The sequence below is a fragment of the Poromitra crassiceps genome (genome assembly GCF_964638095.1).
Source record: "Poromitra crassiceps genome assembly, chromosome: 2".
In the NCBI taxonomy this organism is placed as follows: Eukaryota; Metazoa; Chordata; class Actinopteri; order Beryciformes; family Melamphaidae; genus Poromitra; species Poromitra crassiceps.
Genome location: NC_139624.1, coordinates 2,236,641 through 2,256,396, shown reverse-complemented (window position 1 = coordinate 2,256,396; position 19,756 = coordinate 2,236,641). Strand labels below are relative to the sequence as shown.

Below are 19,756 nucleotides of genomic sequence, written 5' to 3'. Positions count from 1 at the left end.
AACCGTTGGGCCACCACTGAATTGCATCACACATCCAATTCACTATTCAAATCACTAACGTTACTTCAGGCTGTGGTTGTTGAACTTCCTTGGTCGACAAATCCTATCGTTTGTGAACATTTTTATTGATTTGGGGTCAATAACATGGCTGGATAGCTAGCCTGTGTTGTTGTTAAACATACTGTAATTTATATTTACTGTTTGTCAGCCGTACACAATTTTATTGACTTTGAAAGTTACTAGGATAACGTTGGCTCAGCCCTTTGGACTATATTACCTTCCGTTGCTAAATGGTATCCAAGGTTCGTCCAATTTACTGAAGCAGTGAATGACATTTACAGTGCATGAGAAGCTGACGGGATGGTAATGATTGTTCCAGGTATTAGTCGGTTGCACATGTGTTACCGGGAGAACAGAATTTATGGCTTATGTAAAACTTCAAATTTTGATTGCAAAATGCATAAAAATATAAATTAATGGTCTTATTTGTGTTTCTTTGGCAGACCATGGTATAAGCGGGTTAATGCACTTTGAGGTGATCAGAAATTAATGCATGACACCTCCTCATGCATTAACCCAGTGTTTCCCCTACCATTACAGAGGCCTGGCCAACGACGCCCCCGCCAGGCCATTAAAAAAAATATATATAATAATAATAATATATATATATATATATATATTTATTATATATACATATATATATATATATATATATATATATATATATATATATATATATATATATATATATATATTTATATTAGGCATGGGTCGATTTCCGGTTTTACCGGTTCGGTTCGGTATACGAGCCCAAACCGGTTTGATCACGTGCAAACCGAAAAAACCTAAAAACCTAAAAAAAAAAAAAAAAAAAAAAAATTATTTTATTTTTTGTTGCCAGTCCATTCTGATTGCACTATTGTTCGTATTAGCCTCTTCTTAAGTTGCACTAGTAGGCAAAAGTCTTATTTTGTTTATTATGTTGATGTTTGAAGAAAAGTTAAGCTGAATAGTTATGAGAAATAAAAACAGTGTGTTGTTACAGTTAAAGGGCTCTATTCTCCCACAGGCCATCGGCGCTATTACGGGCCTTAACCGCAAAAAAACGTGCCTTGCGCCTGTTTCGGCAAGATAGCAATAGGCTTTAGGCTGCCAAATGCGCTTTAGGCCGAATGGGCGTGGCGCAGTCCCAAAGTGGGCGTGTCGGCGCTAAATACCAGCCTAGTGATATCTTGGGATCTGGCCTACATTTAGCGCTTTGCGCTTTTGAAAAGCAGGCCTATTCTCTGCCTTCACTGCTTCTTCTCTGTCACCCTTCTCTCTCTCTCTCTCTGAGTTCCCAGCATGCATTGTGTTTCTTCATTTCGCTACTAAATAGCCACCAAATGAGCCAAAATAGATATAAAAGGTAGTTCTAAATTAATGTGTAATGGTAACACAGCCTGCCATTGTCAACATTTCAATATTGGACCAAATAAAAAATCGAAATGAAAACACCACCCTATGTGAAACATATATGTCCTCCTGGGCATATATATACCCCTTGTCGAGTTAACGTGATTTAGAGAAGTAACAGCGGAACGCGCTTCTGAACGCGCTTCGGAACGCGCTTCTAATGGCATCTGCTATACTGTGATATCCCTCCAATAACTTGGCCCTATTTCACATTTAGTTTTACAATAAAAACACATTTATGCAATGACTTGACATAATGTAGGGTATATTTATGTGCATCATCCTTCCTGCAGCAGGCGAGAGAAAATGATATCTTTCTGGACAAACTTTCACCAATCTAATAGGCTATATTTTTCTAGCTGATGCATAGAACATTATTTTCACTTTGATCTTGCTATAGTGTAGCGTATTTACATGCTTGCAGTATTGAAACTGCAGTTAGATTGGTTTGAGAAGCATAATAATATGGAATAATAGCCTATAATGCAGACAGACAGGCTGGATGAAGGGAGGGGGGGGGGGGGGGGCAGAGCGTTTGGCTTTCGTCTGGTTTTGCGGGATCACTGGAATTGGAGCTAAAAAGGCAAGCGTGCGATTCGTTTATTGCACTTATCCAATGAGCATGACGGTGCATAATTTTACGCCTAAAAGGCGTGGTTGTAATGCTTTGGGCTGCATCTAGCGCCAGCACGACGATATCAAGTGCGCCTTTCCACGCCCACTGCTTTGATCTGCGCCTGCCGCTCGGCCTAGAAACTGCGCCGATGCAACGATAGGGGCCAAAAGGTTCTGCTTATTTGTATTCAGTGTTCGTGCTGGTTGGCAGCATACCAGCTTAGAGGTGCATTATCGCCACCAACTGCAGCCGCTTTTATACGTTTTTTTGGGGAATATCGAACCGGTTTCAAAATGTTCAAACCGACCCATGCCTAGGCCCTATATTGTGTGAATTTGTGAGTTTTGAAGTTTATAAGGCAGCTCAGCTGTAAGCCAATCCATTCTGATTGCACTGCTTGTGTTTTTATTAGCATTTTCTCAAGTTGCACTATAGGCAGAAGTCTTATTTCATTTATTATTTTGATGTTTAGAAGAAAAGTTGAGCTGAATAGTTATGAGAAATAAATATAGGGTGTGTTTGTTACACAGGTGTCCTGCTTCTTTTTATTCAGTATCATTGCTGGTTGACAATACCAGCTTAGAGGTGTATTATCGCTATCAGGTGGACTGAAGTTGCACTACAGACAGTTATGGGCCACACTCGGGAGCCCTGCTCGAACCGGTTTTAAAATTTTCAAACCGACCCAGCCCTAATATATATATGTATATGTATAGCTTTTTTCCCCTGCTCTCCCCAACATTTCAATAAACCTTTATGGCATATTATTACAATACAACAATACTGGTGTTGACAGTAATAGAAGATGCCAAATCATTCAAAACAATAAGCATTTTGCTTTTAGGAGCATCGTGCCAGCGTGCGCTGTTCAAAAACGTGTCAACGTGTCATTGCCTGGGAAACGCACATCCCATAATACAACTGTTCGCATCGCATCCCATAATAGTATGATGATACTTGGGATGCCATTGTGAACATAGATGCGAACAGGTTAGCTAAAAGTTTAGCGTCGCCAGCGAGGGCCCCCCACCGTAGCGGTCGGGGTACGTTTCAAAATCCCTCCAGGCCTGAAAATGTTTCTAGGGGAAACTGATTAACCTTTACATATACCAGGCAAAACTGTACCAGCAGAATGCCCAATGCACTTCATTAAACGTCTTGAAAATACTATACTGCTATAGTTGTAATATAGTAGTAATACTATACTGCTAGTTGTGAGTGACATTATAGTAATAATACTATACTGCTATAGTTGTAACACTACATGTATATTAGTAATACTCTACTGTTGTAGTTGGGTGGGACTGAGGTCAGATCACGTTCTCACCACAAACAAACCACTTCAGAGTTCGTTTGGGACTGGACCGAGAACACCTTGGGTCATTTTCACAACTTTCGGTTTGCTTCGGTTGAATCGAGAGAGTTGGTTTTCCCCCTTGGTGCGGTTGGTTTGGTGTGAACACAGCAATCGAACTATTGTACACACCAAAAGCAGACCAAACAACCGGACCAAGACCTCCTTGAAGAGGTGGTCAGACAGACAGGTAGAGAGACAGACACACACTTACTGTTCCTGCTGTGTCAAGGATCTCCAACATACACTGCTGCCCATCGACCTCTACTTGCTGGAGAGAGGGAGAGAGAGAGAGACAGACAGACAGACAGACAGACAGACAGACAGACAGACAGACAGAGAGAGCAGAAAAGTTAATTCTTCTGTCAGAACTCATGTTGATTTAGTGTTTAGATAATGTCAGCTTGTTAGCTAGCTAACCATAGCATCTTGTCAGCTAACCATCACTGTCTTGTTGCCAACACATGTGATTAGCACACTTGCTAATGTTATCATCAGTGTGTTTGCTGGCTAGTTAGCTAGCTAGCTAACAGTTTGTTCAGGTGAACTGGGCTGATTCTTCTCAAGCTACAACTCATAAGTGTTTTGGAATAGAGACTAGGGCTAAAGACAGACAGTTGACTGTGTCACAGTAACTGATAGTGTTTTAGAGTAGAGAGTATGGCTAAGATTCAAGATTCAATACATGTATTGCCATGTCAACATAGTTGATAGGAATTTGTCTTGGTTCACTCTCAGGCAAAGACAGTGCAGCAGCACACAATATACAAACAATAAACATTAAACACAACAAAAATACATTCAGGAGCAGTACCCAGCAGCATCGTATTCAGCAGAATGTGCATCCAGTTTAAAGTGCTATAGATCAAACATAATGAATCAGTGCAAGTTCAGATGTCTTATGGCTTGGAGGTAGGTGCTATCTGTGAAGCCAGATGTTTGGAGGTAGGTGCTATCTGTGAAGCCAGATGTTTTGCTCTTGTTTTGCTTCTGTATCTCCTGGCTGATGGGAGGAGATTGCAGAGGGAGTGTGCCGGATGAGAACGGTCTGCTATGATTCTACAGTATTAGCCTTCCTGATTATTCTTGTGGAATAAAGTGATGTAATTGTGGGAAGACTGCAGCCGATGATTTTAGATGCCACTACTGTACTACTCTTTCCAGCAGAGTCTTGTCCTGAGTGGTTGTGTGATCAAACCAGACAAGCATGGAAAAAGTGAGTACACTCTCAATAGCAGACCTGTAGAAGTGGGTAAAGACCCACAGTTGACTGTGTCACAGTAACTCAGAGTGTTTTGTTACTGGACAAAGGGCGGTGTAGCTGACTATGTTACTGGACAAACAGTCGTGGGGCTAACTGTTACTGGACAAATGGTGGTGTGGCTGACTTTGTTACTAGAGCTGGGTATTGGTTCAAATTTCAAGAATCGATTCGATTCCGATTCACAAGGTTGTGAATCGATTCATCTCGATTCGATTCGATTCGATTCCGATTCGATTAATTTCAATATCGATTTGGTTAGTGATATACCAAAACGTGTTTTTTGAGCTGTAACCTGAATTACATGACTTTTTTGCGCCAAGTAGATACATGGGGAAAAAAAGTTGCTGACTGCTTGTCAATTTTAATATATTTACTCACCAGGTGGTGACAAAGGGTAAATAACAGCCTTTTCATCTGCCAATAAAGACACTTTCACAATTATGCACAGTGATTTGATTTCAGCCTATATAATTTCTAAAAGTAGATAATTAATAATCAAACATTTCCATTTATGTAGCCTACAGTATTTATGTTTTTGTTTCAAATACAAACATAAATAAACGTCAACTTGAAACTATGTTTCAACTACCACACACAGCACAATATTTTAGCCTATGTTTATTTAATAAAAAAAATAATAATAAAATAAATAAAATAAAATAAAATAAAATCGATCTCTGGACATCGATATCAAAGGATTAAAATAAAAATTGATTAAAAATCTGAGAATCGATTTTTAACGGTGGTGTGGCTGACTGTGTTACTGGACAAATGGTGGTGTGGCTAATTGTTACTGGACAAATGGAGGTGTGGCTGACTGTGTTACTGATACAAACGGTGGTGTGGCTAACTGTTATCGGACAGTGGTGTGGCATACTGTTACTGGACAAACAGTGTTGTGGCTAACTTTTACTGCACAAACGGTGATGTGGCTGACTGTTACTGGACAAGCGGTGGTGTGCAGTGTTGGGCAAGTTACTTTCAAAATGTAATATACTACATATTACTAGTTACTTTCATTTGAAAGTAATAAGTTACTTTACAATATTACTATCTGTGTTGAGTAACTCATTACTTATTACACTACTTTTGCATTACTTTCACCAAAATAACTGCAGTAGCAGAATAACATCCGCTGCCCCGGAACCATCCCGAAAAATAATTTAAACTGTCTTGAAGTCAGTGTAAACCGTCCAAAATTCTAGATGTTATACTTTTCCTTTGATATTGTCATCTATAGTGGTTATTTGCATAAAAGCAGACAGTTTGATTAGGAAATGATTGTATCTTTATTTAAATATGTGCTGTGATTAAAAACAAAAATGTACTAAATTTGTAACTTGAGTTACTTGACAAAGTAACTGGTATAATATTACTGAAATCCTATTGGTAATAAGTAGGGGTGTCACGATACACTCAGTTCACGATACGATACGTATCACGATACTGGGTTCACGATAACGATACGATACGATACGATTTTAACAATCTTTTTTTAAACTTGAATAATGACAATATATGACTGGAAAAGTAGTATTTTATTTGAAATGCACAAATACAAAACATGCTGTTGTGGGAAATTGTTATTACAATAACAACTAGAAAAAACATGAGATTGGAGATAAGGCTTATCTTGAAATAGAATGAGTTACACCGTCACTTAGATTTACTTTGAACTAAAAGGTTTCTCAGCAGTATAAATTCTCATTATGCATCTTCAGTTTTTCTTCAAACTCAAACAACAAGACTTTTCTTAATCTATTTTTTATGCATCTTCAGTTTTTCCTGTCAAGTAAACAGTTTTGCCAGAAACTCAATTGAATGGTTTCTCTCCTGTATAACTTCTCATGTGTCTCTTCAGAGACTTGTTCAACTGAACTACTTTCCACACATTGAACTTCAACAAACAAAGACGTTTCTTAGTCTAGTTTTTGAAAAAAAAAAAAAAGTTTTTTTTTTTTTTTTTTGCGATATGAGATTTCATCTCAACGATACATATCGTGACGTTTTACTATCGTGAAATTTCGTGGGACGATATATTGTGACACCCCTAGTAATAAGTTATATTACTGAGTTTGTGAGTTACTGCTAAAAGTAATATATTACATGTAATATGTTACTTTTGTAATGAGTTACCCCCAACACTGGTGGTGTGGCATACTGTTACTGGACAAGCGGTGGTGTGACATACTGTTACTGGACAAGCGGTGGTGTGGCTGACTGTTAGTGGACAAACGGTGGTGTGGCAGATTGTGTTACTGGACAAACGGTCATGTGGCAGACTGTTACTGGAGAAACGGTGTTGTGGCTAACTGTTACTGGACAAACAGCCATGTGGCTAACTGTTACTGGACAAACGGTGTTGTGGCAGCTGTGTTACTGGACAAACGGTGGTGTGGCAGACTGTGTTCCTGGAAAACAGTTGTGTGGCTCTCTGATACTGGACAAACGGTCGTGTGGCTAACTGTTACTGGACAAACGTGTACTGACAACAGGTTTCCACTGTATGACCTGACTGTACGGATGTGCCTGTTGTATCTGATAGAGGAGGCCGTGTTAGAAGGAGGCGACATTTGAGGATTATGGCAGAACTTGTTTTGCCTGGTCAGTTTTCTTTTTTGTCATCATAGATTCTGTTTGTATCTTTCGTTTCGTTTCTGTTCTTACCTTTCTGTAAGAATCTTCTATCGTCGGATCGTATTTCTCCACAAAGATTCCCTGAACAAACTGGACGGTCTGAAGAGACAGACAGGCAGAGAGAGAGAGAGAGAGACAGGCAGAGAGAGAGAGAGAAGTAGGCCATGAGTGTTAATGGAGCTCTATTAGAACTCAGTGGAATGGAATTAACCACCGCCCCGTACTCCCCCCCACACACACACATCTCCATTGTGTGTATGAATCACAATCTGTAGCAATGTCTGTATTGTAGTCACTGGGTCAGATCTGTAGTAATGTCTGTATTGTAGTCACTGGGTCAGATCTGTAGTAATGTCTGTATTGTAGTCACTGGGTCAGACCAGAGTGTGGAAATGGGACGACCTACTGTAGACACAGTAACTAGATCAAGATTCAAGATTCACTTTAATAGCCAGAGTAAGTAATCAGATTACACTTTAATAGCCACAGTAAGTAATCGATTACAAATGAGGAATTTGTCTTAGTATGCAGCATAGCGGTCATAATCACATGAATAGTAGAAGTCAGAGCTATACAGAAAAACAATTATATTCTTTTAAGTTAAGTCCTTTGGTTTAAAGTGACATATGATGGGGGGAGGGGAGTGATAAATTCCTTATTTGTGGGGGCTTTGGGGTTTCGTTGAAGAGGCGGGTGGCAGTTGGGAAGAAGCTGTGAAGCTGTCCCTGTGTCGAGAGGTTCTGGTACTGCCATACCTCAGTCTCCTGCCAAGGGTCAGGGCCCCAAAGAGTTTATGACCTGGGTGGGAGGGGTCGGCCGTGATTTACCGAGACCGCTTCAGCTTCAGGATGGCAGGCTGCATCCAACCACCTTTTTAGCGCAGCGGATGATGCACTGTAGTCTGTTGATGTCCTTGAGGGCAGCAGCGGCGTACCAGACGGTGATGGAGGAGGTGAGGATGGACTCAACGATGGAGGTGTAGAAGTGCACCATGGCACTTTGAATTTCTTCAGCTGCCGCAGGAAATACATCCTCTGTTGTGCCTTCTTGGTGAGAGAGCTCTGATGTTCAGCTCCCATCTCCCATCAGTAGTAGTAGTAGTGATAGTGATAGTAACAGAATAGTAACAGAATAGTAACAGAATAGTAATAGTAATACTGTAGTAGTATCTTACCAAAGCAGACTTGCCAACTCCTCCTGATCCTAAAACAACCAGTTTGTATTCACGCATCCTGTCTGTCTGTCTGTCTGTTAGAGAGAGAGAGAGAGGGGAGACAGAGGGAGAGAGAGACCCACACACAGAGAGAGAGAGAGAGAGAGAGAGAGGGGAGACAGAGGGAGAGAGAGAGGGGAGACAGAGAGAGAGAGAGAGGGGAGACAGAGGGAGAGAGAGAGGGGAGACAGAGGGAGAGAGAGAGACACACACAGAGAGGGAGAGACAGAGGGAGAGAGAGAGACACACAGAGAGAGAGAGAGAGAGAGAGAGAGAGAGAGAGAGAGAGAGAGAGAGAGAGAGAGAGAAACAAAGAGAGAGGGGTTGCCAGGTTACCAACTTCACTCTTGGACATCAGTTTTCAGCAGCCAATCACATGTCAGCGGTGCTGGAATCTCCACATATCACTGCAATATAAGTGTATTGTGAATGTGAGGGTATCAAACTCCGTACGTCTGTCTGTGTGATTTGTCTGATTTGTGCGGGACATTGAAATCTTCCAGGACACGTGGACCGGCTCGTGTGTGTGCTGTTGGGGACCTGAGGAAGTGCAGTGTCCTGGTGCAGTTTGGACACGCTAACATGAATAAACTTAGCGGCCGGTCAAACAGCGCTCTCTGCAGCAGCAGTGGAGCGGACGGGCACTGCACCTGAATTCTGGACATAAATGATTGCTGCACATATTGAACAGAAATGCGCGGTTCTTGAGAAGTTAAGTTAAGTTATCCTTTATTTATTATCCCCATGGGGAAATTCATCCTCTGCATTTGACCCATCCTCTACTAGAAACCTTCCTAGAACTAGGAGCAGGGGGCAGCCAGAGTGCTGTGTTTTTGTGCGCTATTTGTTGTTTGCTGTGATTTTGCACTATTTTACCTACTGCACCTTGTCTGTAACAGAACCTACAGCATAAGAATTTCACATGTGTGTACTTGTGTGTACATGTGTGTACTTGTACAACAGAGTGACAATAAAAATCTTGAATCTTGAATCTCTTGTCCCGGGGACCAACTCCAGTTCGATTGCCAGTGCCTTGGTCAGGAGCACTGACAGGAGTATTAACGCTACATGTCTTTGATAGTAGGGATGGGCATCGAATTTCAAATTTTCGAATAATCATTGTTATTATCAAGGTCGACTTTTATTATTGAAAGTCGAAATTCGAAGAATTTTTTTTTTTTTTTTTTTTTTGTGTGTGTGAGTGAAATGTTGCATTGTCTCCCCTGATTCTAAGTATAGTCGAATCGCTTGGTTTGAGCAAGTAAAACAATTTGTATAAGCATTTTAAGCAAGGTTAATGGAAAAATGAATGGCGGATGAAATCCCATGAAGAGGGAGAGGGGGTGACTTTGGCACCCCTTTGGCACTCAGACCTGAGCCTACTAAATATTTAATGAACCACTCATGATTGTCAAAACTGTTTTTTATTTACGAAAATGTCAATGTCATGTAACATGTTCTTTACTTCAGTGGTGCAATGCTTGTTTGAGCTAAAAATCCACAGCAGAAGCTTTTTCTATTAATTAATAAAGCCTTAGACTTAGAATCAGGGGAGACAATGCAACATTTCACTCACACAAAAAAAAAAAAAAAAAAAAAAAAAAATCTTTCGAATTTCGATTAAAAGTCGACTTTGGCCAGCGAATTTCGAATAGTGTTTTTGCTAGAAATGCCCATCCCTATTTGATAGAGCCCAACCGATATAACGGGGCCACCGATATTATCGGGCGATATCGGGCGATAACCGATATATCGTATCGGTCGATATGTTGGCCGATATTGCAGATATTTTTTATAGACAGCATGTTGTGTATATTTGATCTTTTTTCTTAACTCAAGTTATATTTTATATTTGTTCGATTTGTGTTTTTCTATTTCTAGTTATTTATAATTATTAAATTCCCAGTGAAGTTTACCGTTTCATTGCATTGATGTCAATAAAGTTTATTGATAAGCTGTAAAATATCCTCCCTACATTACATATCTCAAGTCATGTCAAGTCATATCTTTGTCAAGTGGTTTGATATTTGATGGATCATTGTAAAACAATTGTGTAATATAATATATTGATCAATTGTGTAATATATATATATAATATAAGAATATCGGCCGATATGTCGAGATCCGATTTTTTTTAAATAATATCGGTATCGACATTGGCCTCAAAAATCCAGTATCGGTCGGGCTCTAGATGGTGGGGGGAAACCCACACGAACACGGGAGAACATGCAAACTCCACAGAGAAAGGACCTGGGAAGGACCGGGGTTTGAACCCGGGACCTTGTTGCTGTGAACTGAGGCAACAGAGCTGCATCATTGGTCCTTCTGATGTTTCTAAAACTGCTAACGCTAATGCTGCTAACAGCAGTGGGGATTCTGGGACAAATAAGGGACTTGGCATTTACAAACAGAGAGAGAGACCATCTGTCTAACCTACACACACACACACACACAGATCATCTTTGTTAATGAGGCTCTGTCAGAGTTACCGTGGTGATGGGCGGTGTGTGTGTGTGTGTGTGTGTGTGTGTGTGTGTGTGTGTGTGTGTGTGTGTGTGTTAGTGTGTGTGTGTGTGTGTGTGTGTGTGTGTGTGTGTGCCTCTGTCATGTTGCTTCATGTTGCTCTGACGACACCAGCCACTGCAAACACACTGCAGCATGACTGCACACACGACACACACACATACACACACACACACACACACACACACACACACACACACACACACTAACACACACACACACACACACACAGATCATCTTTGTTAATGAGGCTCTGTCAGAGTTACCGTGGTGATGGGCGGTGTGTGTGTGTGTGTGTGTGTGTGTGTGTATGTGTGTGTGTGTGTGTGTGTGTGTGTGCCTCTGTCATGATGCTTCATGTTGCTCTGACGACACCAGCCACTGCAAACACACTGCAGCATGACTGCACACACGACACACACACATACACACATACACACACACACACACACACACACACACACACACACACACTAACACACACACACACACACACTAACACACACACACACACACACACACAGTGCATAGCAACAGTATGTGCATAGCAACAGTAACCAGGAAGGATTCCTGCATTGTGACATCGCCGCCAGCTGTGTGGTCACATGGCCTCCCTGTTTACATGTATCTGCACATTGGCATGCTGGCTAATTATGACTTATCTATATAGCACAGAGGTGCCCAAATCCTTTCCTATGAAGGGCCAAAAATGTATAATACATTAAAGTGTATTATATTTTATAGACCATTTACATTCTAAATCTAAAGTTAATTTTCAAAATAATAAAAACACTACTCTTTTAACAGTAATCTTATTACCGGTAGTTAGATTTAGAGTTGATGGATTCGTACGTCTTCTAGTACGTCTACGCCTGCGGGCCCCAATTTGGTCAGCCACGATATAGCGACTACTAGCCCTACAATTGTGGCCTGCATACCCAGAATGCTTTGCAGCCCGAAGAAGGCCGAGCTCCTGTGGGGATAACGAGGGAACGAGCAGGGGTGTAGTGCTGCCGGCCCGGAACGCACCAGAGCCGGAACGCACCAGAGCCGGAACGCACCAGAGCAGGAACGCACCAGAGCAGGAACGCACCAGAGCCGGAACGCACCAGAGCAGGAACGCACCAGAGCAGGAACGCACCAGAGCCGGAACGCACCAGAGCAGGAACGCACCAGAGCCGGAACGCACCAGAGCAGGAACGCACCAGAGCCGGAACGCACCAGAGCAGGAACGCACCAGAGCCGGAACGCACCAGAGCAGGAACGCACCAGCGCAGGAACGCACCAGAGCAGGAACGCACCAGAGCCGGAACGCACCAGAGCCGGAACGCACCAGAGCAGGAACGCACCAGAGCCGGAACGCACCAGAGCCGGAACGCACCAGAGCCGGAACGCACCAGAGCAGGAACGCACCAGAGCCGGAACGCACCAGAGCAGGAACGCACCAGAGCCGGAACGCACCGGAACGACGACTTTTCTCTCGGAGAGAAAGAAAAGAGACGAGCACGTACGCACACAAGCAGAGAGACAGAGAGAGAGAGAGTGCGCGCGCAGAGGAACAGAGTTGGTTGATTTGAGAGAGCCGTTTTATAATGGTTTAGAATATGCGGGTAACGTCTTCAACAGTGATGATAATGTGATTTGATATTGATAGCCAGTGTTTATTATAATATAATGAATTTTGGCACAAACATGACATGCATATGACCGCGCACGAACCACTCTCTCCCCCTCCTGCAGCGCGGCTCAGGCTCACCTCTGTATATTCTGCAATTAGACTACAACCCCCCCCCCCACACACACACACACACACACACACACACACACACACACACACGACAATTGCCTGTTGATAGCACCCTGTTAACCCTAACCCTATGATCTGACATCTCCGTTCTCTTCATCTGCTCACCAAAATTTGGCTCTGTGCTCCATAACTAAACACAATATATATGATTTGAATTCTGATATTAAAGATGAGGTAATGATGTTAAACTAAACATGATGCTGTGATATTGTCCAACAAGCCTTTTATTTTTTCTGTGATGGCAAAGCATGGTCCTATTCACCGTATGTTCGAACACAGGGGTCAGCCAGTTAGTTCCTATTGTGTTGACACTTCCTGTGACAGTACAGTACTAGTGAGCAGGTAAAACAGACGGTGTTTTGAACAGGAAGTCATGACACAACTGGGTCAAGTGGGCAGGGCTACATAAGGTGAATAATCTATAATATTCCTACTCCGATGTGGGCTTACAGTGAGAGCTTATAGTGATCTTCTTGTCTTCTGTAGTATCATTATAATAATTATATAGTGAAATAGACCATCGCCTCCCTCCGCGTTTCCAAACCCGGCAGGGGGTGGGGGGGTGGGGTTGAGTCGGTGCGCTCCGGGCGGCACTAGGCATGGGTCGATTTCCGCTTTTACCGGTTCGGTTCGGTGTACGAGCCCAAACCGGTTTGATCACGTGCGAACCGAAAAAACCTAAAAAAATAAAAATAAAAAAATTTGCCAGTCCATTCTGATTGCACTATTGTTCGTATTAGCCTCTTCTCAAGTTGCACTAGTATGCAAAAGTCTTATTTTGTTTATTATGTTGATGTTTGAAGAAAAGTTAAGCTGAATAGAATAGAAATAAATACAGGGTGTGTTTGTTACACAGGTGTCCTGCTTCTTTTTATTCAGTATCATTGCTGGTTGACAATACCAGCTTAGAGGTGTATTATCGCTATCAGGTGGACTGAAGTTGCACTACAGACAGTTATGGGCCACACTCGGGAGCCCTGCTTAAAAAAAAAAATACAAAAAAAATCGGTATACCGGTTCGATCCGGTTTAGACGGCAATATCGAACCGGTTTTAAAATTTTCAAACCGACCCAGCCCTAGGCGGCACCTTAATAAATAGGACTACAATGAATGAGAAACACCATATGCATTTTTCTTTTAAGGGTGTTGGTTGGTAGGCTAGTCAAACAGTTTGGTTAGGGTTATGGTCAGGGGTTCAGTTTAGGGTTAGGTGTCGGTCATGCTTCAATAAGAAAAACATTCGGCTGAAGTTGTGGTGGGGCTTTGTGGCTTGGTGGGTTGTTAGGCGTTTTGCCTCCAGTGGCGCGGGAAGTGGGGTGCTGTGGGGGCTGCAGGCCCCCCTGTGGTGGCTGCAGTCCCTGCATCTTTTTTTGATGCAAACTTTAAGAACTAAAATTTTAAATTAAAAACAAAAACAAAGGATAATCTGTTTTATAAGTATGGGTAGATTGTGTTAAAAGAGACTATGTTTGAAAATATATATTTATTGAGGAGTGCTTTTATTATGAAACTCATAACAACATTTCAAAGAAAAGTAAAGTGAATGCTAATGCTACCAGCGTTACCTAGGACACGCCAGGTGGATGAAAACAGCGACACTGCACTGCTGCTAAGTGCCCCACAGAAGAAAAAAAGTAAGTGAATCACTAGGCTTTTATCGCAATTAAATTCTGAGCATGTCAGTATTTGCTGTAGCCTATGTGTAGATGTCAGATCATGTCAAATGAGGGGTTTTGTAGGCTACAATGTGTGTAAAAACATGGTTGTTGTTGCTGCAATGATGCTGACCGAGATTTCTTTAGAGCCATAGTGCTGTAATATTCTTTCCAAGTTTTAATCCCGTGCCTATATGGGCACGCGCACAACAGCGTACGTGCGGAAAATACATTCCCAGAATGCTGAAAATACCTTCCCGGTTTTTCTTATTTGAAAACATTACATTACATTGGTTATTACTAGGGATGTACGATATTTATCGGACCGACAAGTTATCAGCCGATATGGCTATTTTGCGTTATTATTTATTATTCCAATAATGACATTTAGCCGATAAATAGCCCCCGATAATATGGCGCCAACTTGGCTTTGTTTTGCATTGGAAGTGGAGCATTGTTGTCGCGTGCTCGTGACGTCACAAGCAGCTGGCGAATAATGGCTCCAGTGTGGCTGTTGACAGGTTCAAATTATATAACAAAACAACACTATTGCAATTTGCAATACATGTCCCGCAGGGTTTCTGAGATGAGGGGACAGTCTGAGCTGGCGTTACGCTAAACCAAACGTGGGGAGGAGGCAGCGGATTTGTTTATCGTTAACATACACTCAATGGCGTTAACGTTAGCTGTTGTGGTGGCTAACGTTAGCTAGCTATCCGTGGCATACCTTGTTCAGCAGGCAGCGGTTCTCAAGCTTGTTGTGACCAAACATCCCCGCATTTAAAGCAGTTCATACTCCCAGAGCTGGCGTCAAACATAGCGAACCTCATGCTTTACCCTAAATGAAACGTCCAGGGTTTGTGTCTCCAAAAGCAACTAACGCTAACGTTACATGTAAGCTAACGTGAAGCTAATGTAGCTAGCTGCGGGGCAGTCATGATCTACCAATAATAAGGAAAACGAATGTGCACATTTACATAAAAACACACCAGTCAACATCACATAGTGTATTAGCATTTTTCAGTAAAAAGTGAAACGACACAGATATGATGGCTTATAGTGAGGCTTTCCATGCCTGCCCCATTCACTTCAATAGAACTGGCCCCAACGCAAAATTCAGGCAGCCCATTTAGTTGCCAGTAACATGCCAATAAGAGTCTAAATTACTATGCCTTTTGTTTTATCTGCAGACTAAGCAGCTATAGGCTTTCGGTTTTATAAAAGCATTTTTTGTATTGAATATTGAGTGATACACTTTACTAAAACAATCATATATTATATCAGAAGTGTTGTTTGTTTTGTGTTCACAATAGTGATGTCAGATTTGGTTAGGTCAGAGCTATGGAATATTAAATCATCCATCTTTGCTCACTACATGTGCCCTTTCTTTCTTTTTTAACCCGGGTGTGCATACTAATACATAATACAGATTAAAAACAAATTTTTTCAATACAAAAATGTGAAATAATTATCGGTTTATTGTATCGGTTATCGGCCAGGAGAAGCATAATATTTATCGGTTATAGTATCGGCTGTAAAAATCCATATCGTGCATCCATAGTTATTATGGTTGGGGAAGTAAAACAATTTGGTTAAGGTTAAGGTTGGTTAAATAAGAAAACCCTAACCTAACCATAACCTTAACAACCAACATCCTTAAAACCAAAATAACAAGTCAATGAAATGAATTATTTTATTATTGTGTGCGTCTGTTCTACTGTGATCCCCACGCGAGCTCAGCCTTCTTCAGTCCGCAAGGCATTCTGGGTATGCACTGCAGACCACGATCATAGGGGTAGTCGCTCTCTCGCTCATGCGCAAGCAGGTCCGCCATCTTGGACAGCTAACCAACGTACGGCAACACCACTTGGACACACCACATTAGAGTTTCGTTTGATACTACCTTTGCATTCCCTGCCCGATTTGCACCATGCATGTGCAATATAAAAGCCTTAGCGATCTAAAAGTCCACTAGCCGTGATGCACATTTGTGCAATGTTCAATTCCATAGTTATGCTAAAAGCGTTAGCGATCTAAAGGTCTGTTAGCTGTGATGCAAATTGTTGCTATGTTTAACTCCATGGAGTTTGTACTAAAGGTTCTAGCTCTCTCAACTCATTTGAGTTGGTTATGAATGGAATTGTTGTTGTGACGGCATACGAACATTCAATTCCCCTTGCTGTCCCGGTCGTTGCTCCACCCCCTCTGCCGATCTGGGGAGAGTTGTAGACTAGCTAGTAGGGGTGCTCCAAAAAATCGATTCTGAAAGGATCGCGATTCTTAACGCCACGATTCCTGGATCGATTCCAAACTCCCAAGAATCGATTCTTAAAATAGTAAAAAAAAAAAAAAATGTACAGTGCACATGAAGGCAACATGCAAGATACCGGCTGAATAAGTGTCCAAATGTTCATGTCATTTGTGTACTGTACTGCCACGGTGCCACCACCTCTTGCACTTAAGAACTCTGGTTAATGTATTCCCCCCAAAAGTCTACAGATCCCCCCCAGCCTATAAATCCATCTTATCTGAAGAACATAAGGGGGGAATTCCCCCCTAGTTTGCAAAATGAATTTAGGCCCTGACTGTAATACAGAAGTTGAATTTGAAGTTCAGCATTAACTCATTCACTGCCAATATCTGACTGGCATTTTTGGCACAGGCCAAGTATTTCCATAATGTTTGGTCATCTTTCAAGACCCACAGTAAATTCTGTACTAGGACTACAGTGATGTCCAATACCTCGAAATGAAGATCTAAGTCTCTACTTTCACCCCCAAAAAGAAAGTTAGCTTTTAGCATGTTCTGTACTCTACTTATAACCCTTTTTATACACCCCATGTTCACCAAAAAAGCCTGTCTGGGAAGAGAAAAGGGAGAAAAAAGCATTTTTGTAAAAGGGCACAATCTCAGGCATAACTCACTCTCAATTCTTTTATTTTGAACTGTATTGACATCAGACATGTAAATATTATTCGTTAGGACACAAATGACAAAAAAAAAATATATATATATATATATATATACACACATGAAGTGCTTTTTTTTTACATTCAACAATACAGTTTACTCGGTGTGAGTGTGCAGACAGACAGACAGACAGACAGACACACCGACAGACAGACAGACAGACAGACAGACACACACACACACACACACACACACACACACACACACACACACACACACACACACACACACACACACACGATCCCCCTTTTAGATTTCTAACCCAACATAGGATAAGCAATAACCACGCCCTGTGGCGCTGGGATTGGCCAGGAGCAACACTGGAGGGCGAGCAGCCCAGCGATTTCATGAACCAACTGAAGAATCTTGAGAAGGACAGCGGGCTGCTGTGAGTGCCTTCTGCCCGCTGCTGCCTAGCTGTTCCTGTGTTTATTTTGATTTGTTCTGGTACACCGTCCTCGTCCATGTCTCCCTGTCATATCTATGATCGTTCCCGTTTTCCCCTCGGCTATTCAACACGTCCTCACCGCCCTCGCAAACTGATCGATCATTTCCTCATTCCTCCGATGATCAAACACATCTCTTGATTACTTTCTCCCGTTTTCTCCTGGCTGGCACAGAGGAAGGCGACTCCAGCTCGGCGTTTCAATGTTTCTCCTGTCTGCACAAGGAAGCGTTACCCGTTCTCTGCATTTCCTCTTGCATCAATTTCAAAACAACAGCTGCGGTATGTGTTTGATCGCGTGCTGTCGGCTACCCTTTGAAGGCAGGGACCTGTGTCTGTGTGACAGGCTGGGCAAGTGTTTGCTGCAGGCGCTGCACCAATAAAAACAAAAACACGTCAAACACGTCCTTGGCGGGGAAGGCCATTGCTGATAACACGTCAAAGACGTCATTGGCGGTGAATGAGTTAATACATTTGTCATTTTTTGTCTTATATTTACCTTTGTGTGTTATTGCAATATAAAACTACATAATTGAGAATCGATTCTAGATTCTGGAATCGAGAATCGTTGGAATCGAGAATCGATTCTGGAATCGGATCGTGACCCCAGGAATCGGAATCGGATCGGATCGTGGCTTAGCCGGATCGGAGCACCCCTACTAGCTAGCACATGCTTCCTCTGATACATGTGCAGTCACCAGTCGCTTCCTTTCACCTGACAGCGAGGGGTTTCACCGGCAGGACGTGGCGTGATCCCCCCCAAACAGGTGCCCCAAACGATAGTGCAGCGAAGAAGGACTCATACCCCACCTGCAGACACGGCCAATTGTGTCTGTAGGAACGTCTGACCAAACTAGAGGTAACACAGGGGCTCGAACATGCGACCTTCGTGTTGGTAGGCAGGGAATACCGCTGGACTACCCGGATGCCCGATTAGAGCATTATGTTGATTTCATCACACACGCGCGCGCGCGCGCGCGCGCACGCACACACACACACACACACACACACACACACACACACACACACACACACACACACACACACACACACACACACACACACACACGAGTCGACCAAAACTAGGTGGGGCCTGTCAATACAACTCCACTGAGAGAGGGAGAGAGAGATGAACAGACCCTTGTATATGGACAGGGAGAGAGAGAGAGAGAGAGAGACAGCCAGAAAGACAGTCCGTACCCACCATGCATATTACCCAGTTGAGCTGCCTGTCTGTCTAATCCAATAATAATAACAGTAAAAGTCTCTCTCTCTCTCTCTCTCTCTCTCTCTCTCTGCCGGTCGCTTCCGCAAACCCAGCCCAGCTCTGCACAGCACGGCTCGGCCTGTCTCTCTCTCTTCTGTTTGTCTGTCTCTCGGGATCTGTCTCTCGCCCTGCCTGTCTGTCTGACCCGGGAAGACGTGAGAAAAAGAAGAAGAAAGAACGATAAAAGAGACAAGGAGATAGGAAGTGGCACTCACAGTCATCCGTCCGCTGCGCTCGCTCTCTCGCTCTCTCGCTCTCTCGCTCTCTCTCTCTCTCTCTCTCTCTCTCTCTCTCTGAGCCGCTCCCTCTCTTGCTCAAGTCTCCACGTCAAGTTAGACGAGGCGAGCACCACGACCTCCCGTCACTACTTTCAAAATAAGAGCCTTGTTATAGCATTTTGTGAGAATGTAAAAAAAAACTTGATCAAATCTAGTTTGGTGGGCCTTCGGCATGGTACAACACACACCCCGGATAGTGTGTGTGTGTGTAAGGTCTGTGTGTGTTCTGAGTGTTTATTTGGAAGGTCTGTGTGTGTTTTGGGATTTTATT

General features: G+C 42.6%; 1 protein-coding gene across 1 annotated transcript in view; it reads right to left on the bottom strand.

The window, feature by feature from the left end:
* The window catches only part of LOC310790589 (ras-related protein Rap-1b-like), a 35,362-nt gene extending 15,871 nt beyond the window's left edge, over positions 1 to 19,491 (bottom strand). The window contains exons 1-4 of the mRNA XM_083652299.1: positions 19,423 to 19,491; positions 8,501 to 8,574; positions 7,357 to 7,425; positions 3,640 to 3,696 (exon numbers count right to left, since the gene is read on the bottom strand). Coding sequence (XP_083508425.1) covers positions 3,640 to 3,696; positions 7,357 to 7,425; positions 8,501 to 8,557 — 183 coding nt within the window. The 5' untranslated portion in view covers positions 8,558 to 8,574; positions 19,423 to 19,491. The remainder of the gene's footprint in view (positions 1 to 3,639; positions 3,697 to 7,356; positions 7,426 to 8,500; positions 8,575 to 19,422) is intronic.
* Positions 19,492 to 19,756: the final 265 nt, after the last annotated feature.